The sequence below is a fragment of the Rhipicephalus microplus genome, chromosome 7 (genome assembly GCF_043290135.1).
Source record: "Rhipicephalus microplus isolate Deutch F79 chromosome 7, USDA_Rmic, whole genome shotgun sequence".
NCBI classification, from domain to species: Eukaryota; Metazoa; Arthropoda; class Arachnida; order Ixodida; family Ixodidae; genus Rhipicephalus; species Rhipicephalus microplus.
The window spans coordinates 68,589,281-68,611,900 of NC_134706.1; the positions used below are offsets into that span (position 1 = coordinate 68,589,281).

At 45.4% G+C, this 22,620-nt stretch overlaps 1 protein-coding gene across 1 annotated transcript in view; it reads left to right on the plus strand.

The window, feature by feature from the left end:
• Window positions 1–22,289, plus strand: part of UQCR-C2 (Ubiquinol-cytochrome c reductase core protein 2) — a 36,124-nt gene extending 13,835 nt beyond the window's left edge. Inside the window, exons 7-13 of the mRNA XM_037431375.2 lie at window positions 3,227–3,324; window positions 4,909–5,059; window positions 11,273–11,475; window positions 13,617–13,697; window positions 14,627–14,700; window positions 17,232–17,385; window positions 22,088–22,289. Of these exons, the coding sequence (XP_037287272.2) occupies window positions 3,227–3,324; window positions 4,909–5,059; window positions 11,273–11,475; window positions 13,617–13,697; window positions 14,627–14,700; window positions 17,232–17,385; window positions 22,088–22,174 (848 nt within the window). The 3' untranslated portion in view covers window positions 22,175–22,289. The remainder of the gene's footprint in view (window positions 1–3,226; window positions 3,325–4,908; window positions 5,060–11,272; window positions 11,476–13,616; window positions 13,698–14,626; window positions 14,701–17,231; window positions 17,386–22,087) is intronic.
• Window positions 22,290–22,620: the final 331 nt, after the last annotated feature.

A 22,620-nucleotide genomic window follows, 5' to 3' on the forward strand; every position in this document is an offset into this window, starting at 1 on the left:
GTGAGGCCTATGACGCGGGGCCGTCAACTAGCCGCGACATCGCGGTGCGGTTCGAGTGCGACAGAAGTCTCGTTTCCGTGGCGGCGGATGACGACGTCGTGCCAGCTCTTCAGAATGATGGCGAGTCGACGGCCGGTAGTGAGGCCTATGACCCGGGGCCGTCAACTAGCCGCGACGTTGCGGTGCGGCCCGAATGCGAAAGAAGTTTCGTTTTCGCTGCGGCGGGTGACGATGCGGTGCCGGCTGTTCAAAGTGACGGTGAATCGACGCCTGGCAGTGACACTGAAGACCCGGGGCCATCAACTAGCCGCGGCATCACGGTGCGGTGTGAACGCGAGAAAAGTTTCGTTTTCGCGGCGGCGGACGACGACGTGGTGCCAGCTGTCCAGGATGTCGGCGATCGTTTGCCTCAGCGGAAGCGCACCGTTCAAATACACCTGGAACCTCGTTTCGTGTCCTCGGAAGGCGCCGAGAAGCAAGCCAGCAGTGTCTGCGATGCACTTCGCGAGGTGTCGGCAACGGAGCGGAAGTTCGTGTTCGCGCAGCAAACGGAGCAAACATCGGCAACAAAAGAGGATGAGTTCACCCTAATTCAGGTTTCTGCCATGAATTCCCTAATAGGACCTGCACTCTGCCCAAAATGTTGTAAGAAGACTTTGTCAGTGCAGCATGGGACAAAATTGGGCCTGGCAGTAAAACTGGTACTTTTGTGTGCTTCCTGTGGCCCTATTCATTCACCTTGGTCATCCAGTAGAAAATCCGAAGGAAGGGCTTTTGAAGTCAACCTAAGAGCCATGCAAGCAATCAAGTCCATTGGAAAAGGGCCCACTGCCCTGAATGACTTCTGGGCTACAATGAATGTCTCTCATCGGGGCATTCATCAAAAAACCTATCAGGAACACCTAAAAAAACATTCAAACCAGGAGCAGAGGAAGCTGCACAAAACATCTTTGCAGATGCTGTGCTTGCGGTAAAAGACGTGTACAGTAAGATGCAGCCATCAAGCCCAAACAACATCACAGTTGTGTATGACGGCACGTGGCTTACAAGAGGCCACAGCTCACACATTGGGGTAGGATGTATTATTGAGTTTTACACGGGGCTTGTGCTAGATTGCACAGTCCTTTCCAACTTCTGTCTTGGGTGTTGTCAACAACCAGCAGAGAGCGACCCCAACTTCGTCACTTGGGCTGAGAAACATCAATGTCAGAAGAATACTGATGTTGGCTCCGGACAGATGGAAGTGGAGGCTGCTCTGACACTTTTCAGGCGCTCTGTCAGCAGGTATGGCCTCCGCTACACCAACATTATATGTGATGGTGACAGCCGAACCTATCTTGCTCTGTGCAAAGATGAGGTGTACGGCTTCATACCACTGACCAAAGAAGACTGCGTGAACCATGTGCAGAAGAGAATTGGCACCGCTCTCCGCACACTGGTGACAAGAGCTAAGAAAGGGGAGCCATTGGGTGGGAGAGGTGGACTGACGCAGGAGTTGATTAAAAAACTGACCAGCTACTACGGGTTAGCCTTGCGAAAACACACAAGTGTCCCTGACATGCAAAGGGCCGTGATGGCCACTTTTTATCACGTCAAGTCCACCGACGACGAGCCTCACCATGAGCTCTGCCCACCTGGCCCTGATAGCTGGTTCAGCACAGGCCAAAATGGAGCCAGCACCACCTCACAGGTATAACCTGTCGAAACGTGTAGCGGAGGCTCTGCTGCCTGTATACCAACGTCTCTCTGACCCGCAACTGTTGGAGCGATGCAAAGGCAACAAAACTCAGAATGCGGCGGAAAGCTTGCATTCAGTTATTTGGTCACTGACTTCAAAGGACCAACACGCTTCATTGTTCGCAGTGGAGACAACAGTACATGAAGCAGTTGCACGCTACAATTTTGGGAATTTGCGAGCCTACACTGAAATGTGCAAGTCCGTGGGCATCAAACCTGCTAGCCTCGCCCTTCAAAGAGCTGAAGAAAAAGACCAGCAAAGAAAACGAAAAGCACGCAGTGCAGAAAAAATGAAAGAGAAAGGACGTAAGAAGACCCTCGCAAGCAAAGACACAAAGTATTACAGTCCCGGGGCATTTTGATGGACCTTTACTGACTGTTCAACTTTAACGCCAGTTTTCTCAGAAACGTGTTTTGACCCGACTGTCCAGCTTGCCACGATGCTTGCATGACTATGGCTTGACGGATTTTCATGTGGTTTTTTGCATTGTGTTCCTCAGTGAATTTTCTATGTCGTGACGTTTTCATATTTGTTAATTACTACCTCAGTATTTTTACTCCTAAGCTAATTTCACATTATGATAACGACCACATTTACAAGCATGTATACAATGTTCTCTGTAAAATAAAAACAGAGTCATAAAAATATTTGCAGAATGTCACGACATCAACCATCCCAGTGGCTAAAATATAAGAGCAACTATAGGCTTCTACCATGTTTTTTTGTCACACCAGGCTTTGGGCAAGTTTGGTAGTACACTGATGGATAAAAAAATTTATAATGCCAGAACTACTGGAGATAGCTGAATGAAACTTTGTCATTTATCATTTAGCGCAGTTTCCAGTAAGCATGCCAAATTTCATTGCTCTACGACAAAAACTAAAGAATTTCACTTTCGATCCCCACCTCCCCCCTTAATGAGCTACAAAAAGACGCGTTCAATCAAGAAAGGAAAATTAAGGACAGAACGGAAAGGGCGTCTGAGAGGGCTGACCATGGAAAGGCTGCATTTGTAGTTTGCGTCTGTAGATGCCTGCTTCAAAAACTTGTTACCCTGCTTTTAAAATTCTCTCTTCATTTCTTTATCAATATAGATAAAGCTTGGTGAGTTTATTGGGTGCTGATTTCAAATAGGCAGCTGGTTTTTATTATAATGTGTAGTTTGTATAATAGAAAATGTTTCATGTGCCTTTTGGGGAGCAAGATTTTTTCCAAACTGAGTGAGTTACAAAGTAAATAAGCATATCATCATAGTATGGAATCAGAACTGTGCACAGTGCAACAAAAATAATAAATAAATAAAAAATGGATGTTCTAAACCCATCAGAACAAAAGTTGTAGTATGGTGAACATTGACAAGTGACTCAGTTTCAAGCTGGAATTTCACTCGTGAATGTTTGTGGATGCCTGCTCCAAAACTGTCAAGGCAGGTTGCGCTGTCGCGAACTCTGCCAAGTGACGGTGGTTCGTGTGCACTGTCTTCCACAGTGCTCATGGAGGCGGTGCACGCCGCTGCCTTCCGAGGCGGCCTTGCCAATTCCCTGTACATCAAGGACTTCCTCGTTGGCCATTACAACAATGAAAAGGTGAGTGGTGATCTGCATCTCTAAGTGCGCCGGCAGTTTTTTAAGCGCATTTCCTTTGCACGTGCAATCTGCTGAAGTCTGTCCCTTTTTGCGAGGTTTCTTGGATGCCTTGTGGACATTTTTATGATGCTAGGGTGCTTTGTAGGTGAGGTGTAAAAAAAATGTTTTGTTTGGTTGATTTTGTTCCAACTTTGAGAGCTTGTGATACAAGAGCCACATAACTTTGCTGGGGTATTGCGTTTCCTTTCGGTCTTACATGTACACTTTTGCAGAGTTGAGGCTTTTGATGAAAAAAAAAAAAGAAGAAAAAGTTTTTTTTTTTTCTTGACTGTTGCGCACTCCAATCTTTCGTTTTCAATTGTGCTTGAATTGCACCAAACATGTTCCTATGTTCTTGCTCATGAAAATTACACGTGCTACAAGGCAAAAAATTATTTCTGAAGATATAGACCTCAAACTTGATCTGTACCCTTCTCATATAGCATCGCTGTTTCACCTTGCCCTGAGTTAAAGGATAACTGTGGTGAAATTAGTTAATAGATACCATTGAGCAGTACACATTAACTGTCTAAGCAATCCTGGCTAAAATTAGCCATCAGCTGCTTGGTTTTCTTACCGACAGCTGCCAAGGGGTGCCTCTGCAGACAATGCATGTGATGCAAATCTCAACATGTCACCTGTCGCCGGCAGTCCGAGGTTGGGCCAAGGCACTGCACTGTTTCGCGGTATCCATTACTAGCATCCAACCTGAGTAGCAAGGGCGATCAGATAACACTTTGTTTAGCTTTATTCTCAAAAATGTCTGTTTTGGTTAGAAATTTATCACTCATCCGCTTGTATCTTGCACGTAGCATTACTCACCGACACAGTTCTGTTGTACATGATATTCGTAGCTAGACTTCACACAATTCAAAACTTGTTGCTTCTTAAATAAGGGACAGATGATAACCACATTGGTGACATTGCAGCTCTCGATCTGCAACTTCCTCAAGCTCTTGTTGAGAAACATTGGAGACTTAGTATAGGAAGTCTGGGACCATAAATGTAAGAACGGGTACGATATATCACTGATATATAACACAACCTGTTACTGTGGCAGAGTTCTTAATTTTTATTGGCTGTCACGCGGCCTTCTGCGATAGCAACATATCACCAGTGCAGTAGTTCATCATTTTCAAGTTGAAAGTTTCGCCAACTCTGATGTCAACACTTTCATCAGATGAGCAGACTGTGCTTTGTGCTGGCACCCTAATGCGCCAAATATGTCTAATTGATTCTACTACGAATTTAGCGCACTGAATGCATGCACACATCTTTGGCAGCTCTTAAAACACACACTGACATCTTACTGAGGTATACAAGGTCACGGGTGCGATTTTTTGTCATGACAGCGATCCAGCATTGAGGCAGCGCTATGACGCCCGTAAACTCAGGTGTGGTTAAAGTTAAATGTTGACTCCCTTTACTGCGTGTACTTAGGCAGCACTAAGCTACGTATTAAAAAAAAATTGAACGTTTTCTCAAACAAAACGGAAATCTGTTGACGCGCACAGTCTGCACTTGACAACTCACAATTTCGTGCAGCTGGCCCACTTCTTCAAGAAGCACGTGAGTGCACCACGTGCCGTCATCTCCGTGGTCGGTGCGGAATGCCAGCGGTTGTCGGATGCGATCAAGGGCGTTGAGCTGCCCACCCATCCCGGTGCCGACTTCCTGCCGAGCAAGTTTGGCTCAGGTGCGTTTGCAGACAGTTTGGAGAAAGCATCGGGAGTGCTGCCAACTTAGGCAGCTTGCACAACTAATTTAGCTGCAGTCCCCGTGAGTGGCTACTTACCCTCCAGCGTCAACGTTTGTGTATGCAACTTGCTTATGCTCCTTGTGTCAACTTGTGGCCAAAAAAGAAGAAAATAGTACTTGGCTCATTGTATCAATTGAACCTTGCACATAGTATGTCACGACTTAATCTGCCCCGCCGCGGTGGTCTAGTGGCTAAGGTACTCGGGTGCTGACCCGCAGGTCGCGGGTTCGATTCCCGGCTGCGGCGGCTGCATTTTTGATGGAGGCGGAAATGTTGTAGGCCCGTGTAATTAGATTTGGGTGCACGTTAAAGAACCCCAGGTGGTTGAAATTTCCGGAGCCCTCCACTACGGCGTCTCTCATAATCAAATGGTGGTTTTGGGACGTTAAACCCCACAAATCAATCAATCATCACGACTTAACCTCAGTGTGTGCTGCATGTGACTGTACCCGATCACTTCGGTGAAGGCATCGCAATGTTCTGAGAACCAACATAAAAGACAACATTCGAGAACCAACATAAAAAGCATTATTGTTTTTTTTTGTCTTGAAGTGAATACACTGAAACTTTGATATAACAAAGTAAACGAAGAATAGTCTTGCTATAGACATAGTGTTAAAGACATACATTTATAATAAACGTTTGGATATAACGAAGTTATTTTTGTGTTAGGTGCAAGTTTGTTATAATGAGGTTTGAGTGTGTATAACCAAAAACTAATTGAGCACACATTGGGAGCCTATGAATTCATTCTTTTTATTTCAATACGGAACATGACCAACTGCATAACAATTAAATATTTTGTGACGTGCTAATTACAATCAATAGCTGAAACTCACTTAAAAGCAATGCATTACTTCATTCTACTATTGAGTACCTAAAAATTACGCTACAGGAATCTGACACGCTTGTAGATGGAGCATCGCAATTCACTTCTGAAGAGGTTATCGCATTGCGTTGAAACACACAATGCCACTGCCATTGAAGTTGCTATTAATGGTCAGCAATGGAATTACGATTAGTGGTTAGCAAATGCATTCTAATGACTTCAGTTTACCGAGAACTAAGTGCACGGTAAATGAGAACGCAAAAGATAATTGAAAATTATTTTTTGCAGAACCCCTCAAAGCGTTCAATAGCTTTTAGAGTGCCAGAGCACCTTGCTAAGACACTCACAATGCTCCCAAAGTGCGTAAGAACATTTCTTATACGCCCTAAAAACAAAAAAAAAACTTATTTGGGGTGTCATGGTCACACAACAGTAATTGTCACCTATTTCACATGCTCAAAAAAAAAAAGAAAAAAAAAACTCATTCTAGGCACGAAGAATAGGCAGGCAGAAAATGACGTTTTAGGCATCTAACATTGCAAATATACGGGCACAATAGATTTTTACAGGAATGCAAATAATTTCAAATGAAGGCATGCGTGTCCTGTATTCTACAACAGGCAAAAAACAAACAAAAATGTTTTTGTTTATGATGGCACAGATGCTTTAACAGTTGAGCATAGTCATCGTTATTGTCGTTTGTCCCGCATGGATTGCAGAATGCAGTCGCCCCATTTGTCCTGTAGCTCAGCGGGTGAAGTGCCCATTGTCTAATTGACATGCTCCTGGGCGTCTTTCTTTTCCGCATGGCTGAGAAAGGCAGAGCAGGAGCAGAGTGTCAGACTGCCGAAAGCGAAGAAAAGAGCTGGATGACTCTTATTGGCCGAGTTGAATTGCGCAGTAGCCGCTTTCTGCCCTGCCGGTGAGCACCTTAAAGGACCCTTGACAGCAAAATTGTCGTTTGTAACATTTTTACTGTAATTTGTAGTCTTGGTGCCTGGCAATGCTGAAATGGAATCGTGAATGCTCTATCGTATTGTGTAATTAATGCTAGCATCATTAATTAGGACCATTTCTAGTGAAACTTCTAAACACTCACCTACAATCTCAAGAAACTAGTGTCCCACAGCAGAGGAGTGCCCGAGACAATCTGCTCTCAAGCTTCGTTGACGAACGTGCAGTTTTCAAATCGGGACACCCATGTACGATAATTGAAATGATGTGGGTGTTTTGAACAGTTGAGTGTGTCCCCCTTGGAGAAAGTAGTATTCGTGGCGCAAGCAGCCGAAGCCGCCTTAAGGGCGGCCCGACAACTTAGCAAGAGTGGCGAGGCCTTTGCCCCGTGCCAGTCGTCGTTTTGTGTGCGCCCTGTGAATGTTCTGGGACGTCAGCGATACTAGATTTTTTGTGGAACGTCACCAGGGGCCTCTGTCTTAGTCATGGCAATGTCACACGGTGCTGGAGTCGCACTTACTTTAAAACCAAATTAAATGTATTTTAACCCTTTGAGGGTTGAATTTTTTGCCAAATGCAGTCTGAAAATGTGCAATATTTTTGTTGCTAAAGTGAATTCTTCTGATGATCTTATTTAAGAAAAAAAAAAATGCTTTTGCGTGACCGTGAAGTCGCAAAAAAATAACTTTTGTTGTTACATAAACATGGTTTATTCGTGGTAACATTGACAAAGATCCTAAATAATTTCACTTATAAGTTATATATATATATATATATATATATATATATATATATATATATATATATTATGCGTTGCAATAAACATTGCTCACAGAATTGCAAAAAAAAAAAAACCCACCAGAGTATTTTCTATGTAGAAAATGTTCTTTCTCAAAATAGAAACGTGTGTGAGTCTTTGAAGCGTCGCTTCACACGGAGAGGTTTGTTGCACTGAACACATGTCGCACATTTCTTAGCAATGTCTCCGTGGGTGAGTGGTGTTGTCACAAACTTTTAAAAGCTTCTCTTGATCATGCTTGCCTTAGCATCGGCGGGCGGCAACTTCTCTATGAAGTGTCCGCCACGCGCTTCCATAGCGCCAGTGAACTGTGTGAGTGAGCGTGGGGGAAAGACCGTATCGTCGTGCGGCCGTCCAGAAAGCAAAACGAGTGAAATTGCCATGATAACACCTTACCTTACCCCGATGAGACAAAGTTAGTTTTTCCAAGTCTCCAAAACAGGTAATGCAACCATGGTGGCACCGTTTGTGTAATTTAGGGTCACGTGGACACAGATGTAATCACACCTCTGGGAGCAATGAATGAGGAGGTAACAAGCGGTCACCGTTTGAGAGATAAAAAAAGCAAACAGCCATCACCTTTGCAGGGCCACGAAGCGATAACCACGCAAAGGACGAAACCTAAAAGAGCCAGACGGCGTGCACGCATTGCAATGTGCAAGCGAAAACAACTGCATCTTGCGTGTTCGAAAGGGAAAAAAAATAAAAATTGGCCCCATATCTGCATGTTTCACTGCAAATGTCGTCGAAAGACAATAGTCTTGCATGTGGGAGAGTGAACAAAACATTTATTTGATGTTCTGCGCGAGAAAATCAGTGAATTGTATTCTGGAAGCGCTGCGTTAGAGAGTCTTGATCCGTGCAGCAAAGGCAAACGAGCGAATCGAGGCACATTAGACACGAGCGCCATCTTTGAAAACGAAGGAAGGCGTGCGAACTCTCAGAGAAAGATGCGCACCTGTCTCGGAAACGATAAGGTGTAGAACATAAAGCGACAGGCAGGTGCCACTGCCGTGTCGTCTTAGCATAGCGTTGGAAACACGTGCCTTTTTGAACACCGCGTTGCACTGTGAGTGCAGCATGATAAACGCTACGTTGTGTGTGCCTTCTCTAGTATAAAGACACACATAGAAAACATCGACGTGTTGTTATATACCTCAGATATGCACATCAATTGCTTTTTAATTGACAATCGCACAAGTATGAATACTGAAACTTGAGCAATATTGGTGGGCGCTGCGGATGGGGTTGGCCGTTTGAGGTATCGTTTAGTGCCATTTGGGGTATCGTTACCGCGGACAAGCAGACAAATGTACAGACAGACGGAAAGACTGATCAAAATTTTGGTGTCAAAGGTCCCCAAGAAAGACTTAAAAAAAAAAAATGAAACGCACAACGGAGACACATCAACGCATGAAAAAATTCCCGAAGCTTGGCAGCACACGCCAAGCAAGAGAATCGATAGAATGCACTTATTTTTCCTATTAATTGAATACGTGGCTGCTTTCCCTAGTCACTTGAAAGGTCTGCTCTGTACATTGACTTAGTCGAGAGGGGGGCACACTGAAATGAGCCCTTGCCTCCCTCCCCTTCTTGAAAGGGGAACCCTAAGCACGGTTATGTTACGAGGACAAAAAAAAGTTTTGTCAAAGGAAACACAGAGAAGGTTACAAAGACAACTGTGCTTTTACCCGTACTCCTCTTTGTGGAGGCGTCTTTTAGGGGCAAAGCTCCTCTTATACCCCTGTCACACGGCCACCACCGTCAACTCTGTCAACATAAATCTGCCCCAGGGACAGAATCGAAAGTTGGGCTAGTTTGATATGCATGGTATAACTGTCACTTCAAGTGCACAAATAAACAGAAAGGAAGAGAGGACAAGCGCTTTCTCGCAACTAAACTGTTTATTAGAGCTGCCCCAGGGAGTTCGACAGAGATGGAGTTGTGGAAGTGTGACGCGGCAATGACAAGGTTATAATGGTTGCCGCGAGAGGGCTCAGCCGATGTTGTTTGATTTTCGGAGAAGTATCATTATTTCATCTCTAGTTGCTATTTTTGGGAACTTTTGTTATGTCGTTTTTATAAAACCACAATATTTAGTAGATCTGAAGCGAACAAAACATTAAAATTATTTCAAATGAAAATGTATTCGCTAAATGTATTGATGTTGGTAGCGATGCTGGCCACCTTGTGCCCAATGCTATGTTTGTTTACAATTGCGCTGTGCTCGACGACTAGTTGTTATTTAGAGAGTTTTAGCTGGGCGGGTTTACGAGTGAGCGGTCGAGCGGAGAGGGCAGCGGAGCGGGACCCGATAAGACACGGGCTACAATATGTACAAAAGGTCTTGTGTTTTCTTTTATCGGGAGCGCACTCCAAGTGTCCCTTGAATTAGGTCGGGTTCTATAATCATTCCTGCAGCCGTCGAAGCAGCTGACGATGACGCAGCGCTGCCTGTCATTCCTATCACGAGCAAGCGCAAACAGGGCGACGACAACTGCACGCACGGATGAAATATTTTTTTAATAGCGGTGCCCGGCCCGACTCTCGAGGCACGGTCTGGAAGGCATTGGTGTGGAGAGTAGCTCCACTCCGGCGAGCGTGTATGTATGTAAACAAAGACGTTATGAATGAGTACTGCAACAATACAATGTTTAACACTGCCAAAACGTATTATTGTACTCACTGTGGCGATTTAGTACACGAAATTTTTCCTTGCCTGCAGATACTGGGAACGAGAGTACCTCGTTCCGCTGCAAAGGGAGATCGTCGAACGCCCTTTGCGAAATGCTCCGTTTACCTTTGTTTGCGTAAGGGTGGCCGTGTGACACGGACCCCATCTCCCTTGTCGTACGGACGAGGGAGTTAAATGGTGTTCGCGGGTGCCCGTGTGACAGGGGTATTAGTCTAACCTTGTCATGCGTCACACATAACTGAGAGAAGAGACGAGAGAGAACAGAAGGCAGTATCTCACGAACAGTATAATAGACGGCGCTGTCTCATAGAAGTACATACAAGCTGTAGTTGGTGAGGATATTCTAGATGGTGCTGTATTGCTACTCTCCGATTGGCTGCTGCACGGGCTGTGCCTGGGTACGCGGAGAACGAGAGCCTCTCTGTCTCCTGGATAGTCGACGTACGTGGCGGATCGTTGGTGGGGCGTGGACGAAGCCGAGCAGCGGGCGCGTTGAAGACTCTTGCGCTCGGCTTCTTTGGCTCGCATCTTGTCGGTGTTACCGCGCGCCGTCTGTATTCTCGAAGGCAATCAGACGCATGGACGCATGCACAGACGAACAAACACATGGACGGATAGACGCTTTGCCCCCACTCGTCACCGTGGATATGCTGCAATTTTTTTTTCTTTTACACAATTTTTTCATTACGGATGCAAGTTAGCAAGATGGTCATTGTTCCATCGCAGAATGGTGCCCCCATGCTCTTTTTGTTAGTGTGCACCATTCACTGTCCATAATGCATTAGCTGCTCAGGTTAGCACACATGAACAAAAGTCGCCCAGTTTAGAACTACGAATGTGGATTTCAGTGCATGACGTTGTGCGTGTGTGCAGGTGAAACTCGGCTGGAATCGCCCGGCGAGTACGTGGACGCGGCGGTGGTCGTGGAAGGCGTGGGCGTGCGCAACTTCAAAGAGTGCACTGCCCTCGGCGTGTTCGCGCACATGCTGGGTCTTGGTCCCCGGCTGCCGTACAGCGAGAGCCAGGCCACCAAGCTGGGCGAGGCAGCAGCGAAGGTCACCCAGAAGCCCTTCGCCGTGAGTGAACATTGCATCCACGTCTCGTGCTGTTGCCACGCTTGCCGTCGGGCACTTGCAATCTGGTGTGCTATACACCATTTTCCAAGTGCCACCATCTTGGACTGATAACATTGCAGCCTAGTATTCGTATCAAATAAATAAACAGTGCTACGGTGAACTCACATGCATATAATCGCTTTGCCGGCACATTAAACGTTTTATGATCATTCCATATTGTGACATGAAATATACTACAAAACAAACGCTTATCAGTCCAAGATGGTGGCGCCCATGAGTCGAAAAAAAAATCGTATATGGACAACTGGTCCCGATTTGCAAGTGTTCCTCAACTAGACGCCACGACTTGACATGCAAGTCCTCGTGCCTACCGTGGCCTGTTTCTATTGGTTTCTTTTTTGTTTTACTTCTTTTGTTTCCAGCCCAGCGCTCGTGCCACCTCTGTTGTCGTCTGTTTCCAACTCTTGTAATGGTGCGCACTTTGAACCTTCACGCACGTCACTTATTACCTGATGTAAATGTGCCCAAGAGCATGGTTTTCCAAAATATTTACTCGAGAAAACTGTGGCACTATGATCATTTAGCCACCCTGGGAATAATGGATATCACGTGGATTTGCCTAGACTTCGTGCTTGCAGCTTCAAATGCATGTGCGGCTGTTTATTGCTTTTAGGCTTTGTTTCGGATAAAAGGATCGCTTGCTGTAAACTTTGCGAGCTGATCAGGATTGGCAAAACTAAAGAAAAAAAGAAGGTGAAGGTAGTGAAATTGGACTGCTAAACATTGGGAACGTCATCTCGTGACAAAGTGGCTGCAGATTACACGGAGCCACATGCAGCCAAAATAACCAGGCTCAGCCAAGTGCGCTCTCATACTACCCGTCTATTTCATGCATGGCTGCACCACCATGTGTTCGAGACTCCCATACACACCAGTGCCAGATTTCTCTCTAGTGTACTATTTTGATATTCTTTGCCCCGTGAAAGTATAATGAGTGTTTTCAGTACGTTCATGTCTGACGTTACATTAGCTGGCTAGAGTGAGTGAAGTTTTGGTCTTTCTGGATAAATGCAGTCAGGCTTCAACGTTTAAGAATGTCAAGTGAGACAAGATGGCCTTACTTCATCTTTACCAGCTCAAAAAAAAAATTGCAGAGGACGACTCAAGACAGTGTTGATAGTGAATTAATCAGTGATCTGCATAGGCTCCACCTTGTGTGGCCACATCCTATCGTGCGGGTAATCCTCACTGAGCACTAAGGCAGGATCCGCTGAAGTAATGAAATTCAGCTCTTGTAGAGACTAGTAGCATCACTTGTTAGACATGGGAGCCTGCCGGTGAAATAAAAATGTAATAAGCAAAGATGTGCATCTGTTAGGCTTGATTTATTCAAGGCAAAACTGTCACAATTGCCTTTGGGGACACGTCTAAAGGTTGAGTGATCACCTGACTAGGTCGTGGTGAGGGCCACCATTTCGAATTAAGCGAGGTTGCACGGTGCACATTTTGAAGGACGAGGGCCCCAACCGCGTCGCTGTCCTGGTAACAGTAGCTTATTATGGTTAACCTTTCAGTGGACGTCTCTTGAAAATGCCCGTATCACAGGCCAGGTTTAAACGCAGACTCAACTGAGACACCACGTTACTTTTGACTGACAGGTTATCCTATGAGTGGGAATGCTGTTGCTAATTTTGTGATCATGGATACTTCATCAGGAAAGATGACGCGGATATAAATATGATTTTTCAGTTTCAGTCCGTTTTTTTGTTTTTTTTCCCGTATTTTGACCACATTGGCTCAGTGAAATTTCCTGTAACTTTCCTAGTTGAGCCTTCTGCTCCCTTAGAACATGTTGTGATTCGTTTTCACCATAAAGAGTACCTCTGCAGGACCTCACAGTTGGCATCGAAGCCCACAATGTCAAAATGAGTTCGTATGGAAACATTGAGACTCCCACCTCTTGTATTTTAATTTTGCCCATCTTCAGCTTACCGGGTGTCTTCTCAATGCTGTTGTGATGCTGTTGATGTTGCTAAAAGAAAAGTAATTGACTAGTTACCATAGAAACAGGTTTTCTGTTTAGTGTCTTAAACTCTTTGAGAAAGCAATCAACTATCTCTTTTGGTGCTGTGGGTTTCCAGGCCACAGCGCTGAACGTCAACTACACAGACACGGGCCTTTTTGGTGTTGCCGTGGCTGGCCATCCTGATGATATGGACAAGGTAAATAGGGGCGAGTTGATGGGGTTCTGACACCCTCTGAAATCTTTTCATGCTTTAATATCCCGGGTGATACTGAAGTATTTACACTGTTTCACATCGACCCCCTAATTGCCAAAGTTTGCCGTTTTGCACATAATCGTCCCCGGAAAAAAAAATTTGGGGCGCAACCCTGCAACAAAACTATGCAATATAGCGTAAATTTAATTCGATTGGACCCTGATTGATTCGGATGTCTATTTGGTCTGTTCTGATCAATTGAGATGATGATCTACGAGCCAAGCATTGCAATTTCGAAATGTAGTAGAGCGAATGTGGCGATAGTGTCTAATCGAAGCGAAATAAGTTAGCCGTTATCACTGCAGCTGCCAGTGAAAAGACCACACGGAATTTATGGATATTTCAGAATGCGTCATGTTTTTTTGTGCATTTATAGTGTTTTTGATCGTAGCATTCACCGCCTAATGGCACCTTGTCTTCCGCGTGCCTTCAGAACTGCTGGTAATCGTCCTCGGTCATTTCAATTTCGAATCCAGAGCCCTGCTTTGTGGCATCCCTCACAAACTTTTGGGGAGTTTCTGGGGCATGCCCAATTTATCCCAGATACAGCCTCGCCACCGTCACTCGTGCCCATCATCAGACGACAGCTCCTCACAGATTTATTCTCTGAAAGCTAGTCATTGCTAAGTTAGGCCAATCTTTTTAACACTGCCAGCTTCAAACTTTTAATTAGGCCATGTGAAAATGCTGCGTCATAATTCGTGATAGACATATGAGGTGCGACGTAATCCTGTGGCATTGTACATTTCTGTTTATTTTTCCCTCTCTCTTTGCTCATGCTGATTAGCCAGCACAAACTTGTGACGACCAATTGTGAGACTTGCATCATGAAGCACCATCTTTGCCCGTGCCTGTTCTATTTTTTCGCACAGCTGATCAAGGCAGTGATGGGTCAAGTACGGACGGTGGCACAGAAGGTCACCGACAAGGACGTCCAAGACGCCAAGTGGGTGCCCTTTCTTTATCTCACCCTCAATTCTTTTCGGAATCGCCGCTAACGTCAGCGCTTGACAGTACCGCATGACTGTCAGTGTCTCTGTGTTTTCAGCCATATCTGGAGCACTATACAGTAGACTCTTGATAATTATAACTTTCAGGTAATTCAAAAAGTCTTAAATTTTTGGTTGGCTTGCTATGCTTTCAATGTATTTATACCCGTGTCACACGAGCATTTGGATGACCATTGATGCAATGGTCTATTGACTCAACTGCTAGGCACGAGCTGCCACATGGGCTATTCCGAAGGTTGTTGAGTCAATAGTTTATTGAGTCAATGGAATACCCTTCTTGTCCGTTAATGTTCGATGGCCATTGAGTGACGGAAGTAAAAACAGCGCGAACATGCCAGAGTTGACAAGCGGTGATGTAACCATAGTTTGAACAACTCAAGAACTAAACTTGCATTCATGATTGTGTACAAGTAATTTATTTAAATGTTTTAACAAATATATAAGACGCATGTGTACGTTTAAGTGTATCTATCTTATATCTCTGTTTCGATAACATGGAAACGAAAATATATATTTGCAGTACCGCACAATTTTCACGAAAACACTTGAACCACTTGCGGTGTCTCCAAATGGCGAGCGAGCTCAATGCTCTTGGAGTGAACGGACACAGTAGACACTGTCAGAACAAACCAAACAACACACATTTAATTAACTACTTTTTGAACGATGATATCGTCAGCCAAATAATTATACATCAATTGTGATCAACACGATAAGACATACTTACACAGTATTACCTTGCACTCAACACATTACACAAGGCGGCAAACGCTTGACTCACCACGAGGGCCCCCGGCAGACGGGACGCGGTGCTGTGCACCGGGGACACATTGCGAGAGACCACCGTTTTTGCCAAACGCCACCAGCCAAAGAGAGACCACCTTATTTCTTGCGCACTGCCACCAAGGCTTTCCACCAGGCCTTGCCGTTCATGTTTTCTAACCATGATGATGATGATGGTGGCGATAAACACTCACAAACACAACGCCACCTACCGCTCAATAGTTGTTACCCCGAAATACGGCTTCTGCGCGAAAAACGTGCGCCACGCGGCGCAAACAACTTTACAGGAGGCGTCAGCACCCCTTCACACTTAACAGTCGTCGAAAACTGCCGCGTGGCCGCGCGACCATTTTATCAAGTTGATGGAGTTGCCGTCGGCTCGTTGGCCTTTTAAAAGGGTGTATGCGACTCAGGATTTTGAGCCGCTTAATTCAGACTGCCTTTTTGCAAAAATTCAGTCAATTAATACTTTGTGTTTGTCCATGCCTCCAAATACCTGCTTCCTTTATTGAGCCGTTTCAACTTCAGCTTGTTTGTACAGCACAGTGAAGGGAACAGTGCTGGTAACGGTGCTGCGTTTGTCTATCTTGTGCATTTCTTTGTCACCCTCATCCGCACTGTTTCCTTCGCTGTGCCTTGGTTGCTTCTAGCTGGACATTCACGTTTTTATACCATTAACAGTCACTAATAAAGCAGACTGCCTGCCTACATAATGGCCACACTAGTCCTAAACATGCGTGTGCAGGCGTTGTTCCTATAGTGAAATCCAGGGTTCTAAGGAAGCTCATCTGGTCGGGAAAATGTATGCCAGAAGATAACAAACGTTAACCAATCGTTAAAATAGACATTACACCGCTATGGCGGCCTTGTATGCAGTGGATATATGAACAGGAGCTCTGTAGCAGGGCACACACTTTTTAATGACTAATCAACATTCGTTATAATAATGAGTGCCAGTATGGCTGCTGACGTCTGAAACTGTCTATGATATTGCTGAGGATTTTGCCTTAAGTCATACATACGTCAGCTTATGGTAATTCAAAATTTTGATGGTTACATGAGGGGTGATGTTGCCCAGAGTTCATGTAAAAACAGGTGTTGGAAATAATAACTATTAAAAAAATCCTGAGGTACCCTTCAGTTTAAATTATTGAGAATCTGCTGTATGATGTCTTTAGGAATGTACCGTGCAGTTAGATTTATAATTGTTGCTCTGCATTTAACACTGAATTAAGGTTTTTACTACAAGTCATGACTTGCAGTTGGATACAATTATTAAAAGCTTTTTGTAAGTTGAAATTGTACAGCCTTGCTCTAACCTTATGAAACTTTTAAGGCAGTGCCCGGCAACGGGCACTGCCTTAAAATGCAGTGGAACGAAATGTGACTTAGGGCCTTTCAGGTAGAGCTACCAGTATATGAACTGCTCTAGGCAACCACATCACGTCACTGTGAATTTGGTCAACAAAGGTGATGTTTGCAGCTCTGTAATAGTGCAGCAAAGCAATCTTTCCTCGATATTGTTGCATCTAATTCCATGAACACCACATGAGTGTATTACACGTAGTCGTCGTGTGGTTCATCCAGCAAAAAGAGGTGACACGCTGTGATTGCTTCTCTTACTGCGGAAGTTGCGCGAAAATTTTCTTTGCCTGACCAGAGTGTCTCCTATGTGTGCGTGCAGGCAGAGGTTGAAGGCTGCCGTGCTGTTCAGGCGGGAGAACCTTTCAGAGCTGGCAGTCGAGATGGGTGTGCACGTGTCGCGCACCGGACAGCCCTGGCAACACGACGAACTCCTGCAGGCCATCGACGCCGTCACCACACAGGATGTCGCCACGGTCAGTTGCATGCAAGCTCTTTTGGTGTTTGGAAACCTTTAAAGGAGTTGCGACGCCAAAATTCGAACACGATTCGACTGTTCGTGATGAAAACATAGAGGTACTGCCTGTACGATATCGGCCGCAGATACAGCGTAAGAAGATTTTAAAAGTGAGTTTCGAAGTTCGTGAAAGTAGAATCGGAAAGTGTACGACAGCTTCACCGTGAAAACTGAAGTAGAGCGTAACACGGGCACCCAGCGATTCCCGTTGGTAGAATTCCCACTGCACCTTATACCACGGCATTCGTGGCACCAATGTTTAGGGGCTCCTCACCACGAGCAGACTCTTGTTAGAAAGATTCACTAACTCAGTGTGTGACATGTGCGCTACTTTTTACTGCGCTTCGTCGACTTCCTGCGTGTTACGGCAGTTTAGATACACGCCATCTGCAGAGAGTTCCGTTGTTTCCCCCATTCAGATCTATTGTCGTAGATTGCTGGTGAGAAAAAAAAAATTTCGCACTCTCGGAGACGATGGCACCCTTTCTTGCACAGCACCGGAGTCGGCCGCATAATTTGTAAATGTTCTTAGGTATTTTAAGTTAATAAATTGCAATTACATGGTTATTTCTGTTAAGCATCTTATTTTATACCCTGTTCATTCATTTTAACCCGGTTTTCAGCCTTGCTACCCTCGTTTTGGCCTATATTGAACAGCTTTATTGTGAGCCTGATCACGCCACTGCAGATTGATTGGCATTGAAATTAAGTTCTAAAAATGGCATTTGAGTCCACTTGTGTGTTGTCGCTAGAAATGCACTACTGGTACCGTAATTACTCGAATCTAACGCGCACCTTTTTTTCCGGTTAAGCGAGTTCATAAATAGCATGCGCGTTAGAATCGAGTGCGAAAAAAAAATGAATACGGTCATTCTATTGCCATTGGCATTCCAAAATGGCCGCCCCCTACGTGCGTCGGCCATTTCTGCCTATGTGTTTCCCATGTGCGGCACTTCGTACGTGTGCTGAGGAGTTCGTCATCTTAGTGTGCATTAGCATCGACGGCATGGAAAGGCCGACTTTAAAAACTCAACGAGTGCACCAGGATGCCGCTTTTAAAAGAAAAGTCATCACGTGTGCCGAAACGGACGTAAATCGGGCTGCATCGCGGTCGTTCAAAGTTCCCGAAACGTGCGTGCGGGACTAGCGGAAACAAAATCAGAATATTGTCGACAGCAAAGATTCACGCAAAGGCTTCAGTGGACCACTGCAGGGTCGGTTTCCGCAAATTGAAGAGCTGCTGGGCGAGTATGTGATTGAGCAGTGAGCGGCACAGCGGCCCGTGATGACAGAACTGCTCCATGTGCAGGCTATGCAGTTAGCCTTAGAAAAAGGGCTAATGCGGAGCCAGTTTAAGGGGGGACGCGGGTCTTAGAAAAGTAAAAAATGGCCAAAAAATCGATTTTGAGAAAAACGCATTTTTTGAATCTTTGAACCTATAAGCACCTCTCCTCAAATTATTAATGCTAAATTCGATAAAAAAATAGGTTAAAATCTATTTTCAAACCATCACGGGAGTCGCAAAACAACCGGCAAAACAGAAAATTTGTTCGAACTTCCCGCGCGCGCCGCCAGCGAAGCAGCCGGCGGATCGGCGCCATCTTGGGCTTGTTTTGAAGCTGGTTCCTTTGTGCGCGTTTTGCGGGCTCTCAAAATGGCGTAGCTCCAGCACAACGACTGCCCTCCCCCGTTTTGCGAAGCCGTCTGCCGGACCACTGATTGGCTAGAGCGCGCGCGCGCCGGCGAGCCCCCCCGTCTTGCACTTACCATTGGCTGGCGCGGCGGCGCAGGCACGGTTGCTCGCTCTTTTTTTTTTTTTTGTTTGTTTGGTTTTGCTCCGTCGGCGCCTGCTCTCGTGCGTGTTATCTCGTCTGCTACCCGCTCGTGTACCGACGTCGCCGACGTATACGTCTTTCTGCATTTCGCCGGCATGGCTTGGGAAGCTCGCCTGAAGAAGAACACTCGACAAGCTTTCGGCAGGAAACGAAAGCGAGCGTGGAATGCGCGGCAGAAGGGAGCGGCCTGCGCGCCGCCGAGAACGCCGGAGATGGCCGAGGCAGCACATTCTGACGACAACGGGCTGTCGGAAATGCCTGTTATTGCGGAGGCAGCACATTCAGACGACGACTCGCTGGCACAAGTGCCTGTTATTGCCAGAATCCTAGTGAGAGCTTGCACGCTACAATTTGGCAACAAGTCCCCAAGACCACCCATGCCTCACTGCGCAGAAGCCATCAGCCGCTTTAATCAGGGGGCCACGAAGAGCAATGAAGCAATTGCTGAGAAGCTAGGCTACAGTGCAGGAAATCTCTTCATGCGTCGTAGCCTTGAAAAGGATAAAACCAGGCTTCACAAATCACGGAGGGAGCACCTGCAGAGCAGTTCAACAAAGGCAACACTTGCAAAGCGACATAAGCCTGCAAGAAACACTGCATACAGCCCTGGCATGCTGTAGAATTGTAAGGATGTCTGGGACAAAAATGTGTGTTTTACTTGAAATAGTGTTTTATGTATAAAAGGGCGATGTTTTTATATATAACATGTGTCTTCCTTTGGTTTTCAGTGCACTAGAACAGCCACAAAGTTGTAGACTGGGTTCCTTATACTGATTCAACGGCCAGTACACAGTTTTTAAATGAGCTGTGGCAAATATTTTGGGAAGGTGCATTGACACATTTGGTACAGCCATACTCACATAATGTAGAGCTATACAACGGTGCCATTTTTATTGCTCTAGCTTCACTTTAGCAAAAGTTACAGTAATTAGAAACTTTAAAGGCGTTTTTCTCAGTCCGATGTTTTTGTGCACCTCACTAAACCTTAGGGGTTTTTCTTATATGTTACTGTTGATTGAGAATGACAAACTTGGTATCATTTTATTTGTAATAACATTACCTATGGGGTGATGCTATTTTGATTACTCTAGAAGCATACTGTTAATTACAATTATGGATAGTAATGAGCGAAAATTGAACAGAATATCCATTGTAAGTGCTGGTCTGTTTTCTTATCTATATAATGCCTAAAAATTAATAAAAATAGCATAACCCCATACAGGAAGCCCTCAGCATTGGGGCTATGCATTTATTTTTTGAATCTGGCTTGATTAAGTTGCCAAAAAGCCCCCAATGAAGTGCATAATTAATTAAATTATGGATGTTAATATCTTTTTATCCACTGAAGCTATTTCAGAAACAATTACGTATTTGAAATCAGCATGAAAAACTAACTGTCCAAGATGGTGAGGTTTGGTCAAGATTGAGCCAAAAACAGAAAAAAAATTTTAAAGACCCATGTCCCCCCTTAAAGGAGCAGGTGCTGGCTAACTAACTTTATGAAGAGGAAAGGCTTTTCCCTCTGAAGGCGAACGGGCATATGCCAAAAGTTGCCGGAGGACTACGAAGAAAAGCTTCAGTTTTCAGAAGTTTGTCCTGAACTTGCGGCACTACATCGGCTCCCTGCTTGGGCAAATTGGGAATGCCGATCAGACGCCTCTTTACTTAGACATGCCTGGCACCACAACCGTCGAGAAGGGGGCGAAGCAAGTTCGTGTGCTGACATCGGGCTAGGTAAAACTAGAGTGATGCCAATGCTCCGCTACACGTCAGATAGGCACAAGCTTCTCCCGTACCTCATATTTAAATAGAAGACGCTCCCGAAAGGAGTCTTTTTCCCCGAGTGGTGTGATCGTGTGGGCCAACAAGAAAATGGGTGCGCGTTGCAATCGATGTCTTACTTTTTTTTTTAGTCGTGGAAACCGGGTGCGCGTTACAATCGAGGGCGCGGTAGAGTCGAGTAAATACGGTAATGCGAAATGGGGGTAGAAGGGAAAGGATCGAAAGTGAGGCATTTCTATTGGAAGGGGCTCTCCCTCTATGGCAGCTTGATAATGGGACAGTTTAATTTATTCAAACTCCCCAAAAATTATCTCAGTGAAATATTTCTCTGATGCTGCCTCTCAACACTCAACTTCCAGTGTGCAACCAACGTTTAAAATGAGGCTCGGCCCACCAAGTGAGATGCTAGATTTATGCTACCTGAAGACGTCCGTGCCGTCCGAGTGAAGCTCCTCGTTATGCAGTGAATGAATTCATGCAGAAGAGGTTCAACGTTTGTTAGTCGCTGAACATTTCTTCTTTTGGAGCGAAGCTCCTCAGGCCTGCAACCCTCCCAGAACCAGATCGATTTTGCAGTGCCCAATAGACGTGTGCTCTCCGAAGTGGACTTGACGGCCGATGCAAGAACTAGCGACGCTCCAGTTCCGCCTTGCATCATGCCTCCCACGTTCGCAAATCAGGCACGGAGAAATGCACAACGCGTCGCAAGCGGCTACTACTCATGCATCTTGACTTACTGTGAGTTGCCTTCGCGCTCACGCGTCAGCTGCGTGTGCCAGTTGACGCGCGTAGCTGTGAAACTGAACTGGTTCTAAAAACGTTTTCCCACCCTATTGTCTTCGTTAAAGCCTGCGGCATCAGGCACATAGTCGTTTCTGTCTCATTTCTAAGAGCTTCACTCATCCATTGTATTTGTACGCGTAACTGCTAATTTTTAGGCAAAGAGTGGGCTTTCTCATCTAAAGCAGTTTTTGAAGTTCAGACTGTGTCAGTGAGGGTAATGAGAAGCACTTAACTTTGTTGCCGTCATATTTCACTTTACAGGTGGCAGCCCGGGTGACGAAGAGCAAGCCGGCGATGGCTGCTGTTGGTCGCTTACACAACACCCCGCACGTCGACGAGCTCATCTAGAAAAGATTGCTGTAGTTGTGCTTGCACGCATAGTGGTTGCTGTTGCTGCCGGGACATCTGGGTAGCTAAGTGACTAGGACGCGCCGTTAATAAATGAAAAATCTTCTGGCCGACAGTTGTGTGTGCATTCCTAGCCTATGGCACTGGTCGTGGGAACGGTGCCACATGGCACCACGACGTAGTTCCTCTCGCCTCTGACACCGAGCCATAAAAAATTCCGCCATATCCACAAAGTGAATGATGATGAGTGGGCGAAGCTCCGGAGGTAAACCTGGTAAACCATGAATCCTCTGTACATTTTGCCCACTCGATTTTATTACATCGCTCCCCCTAGCGTACGTCGCCGCACTAAATCGAACGATTGCCTTCAACCAATGACACGCGTCATATGTGACATCATTCCTATTTTATAAGATCTCGCGTCTTTCATCAACTACAAGTACCGC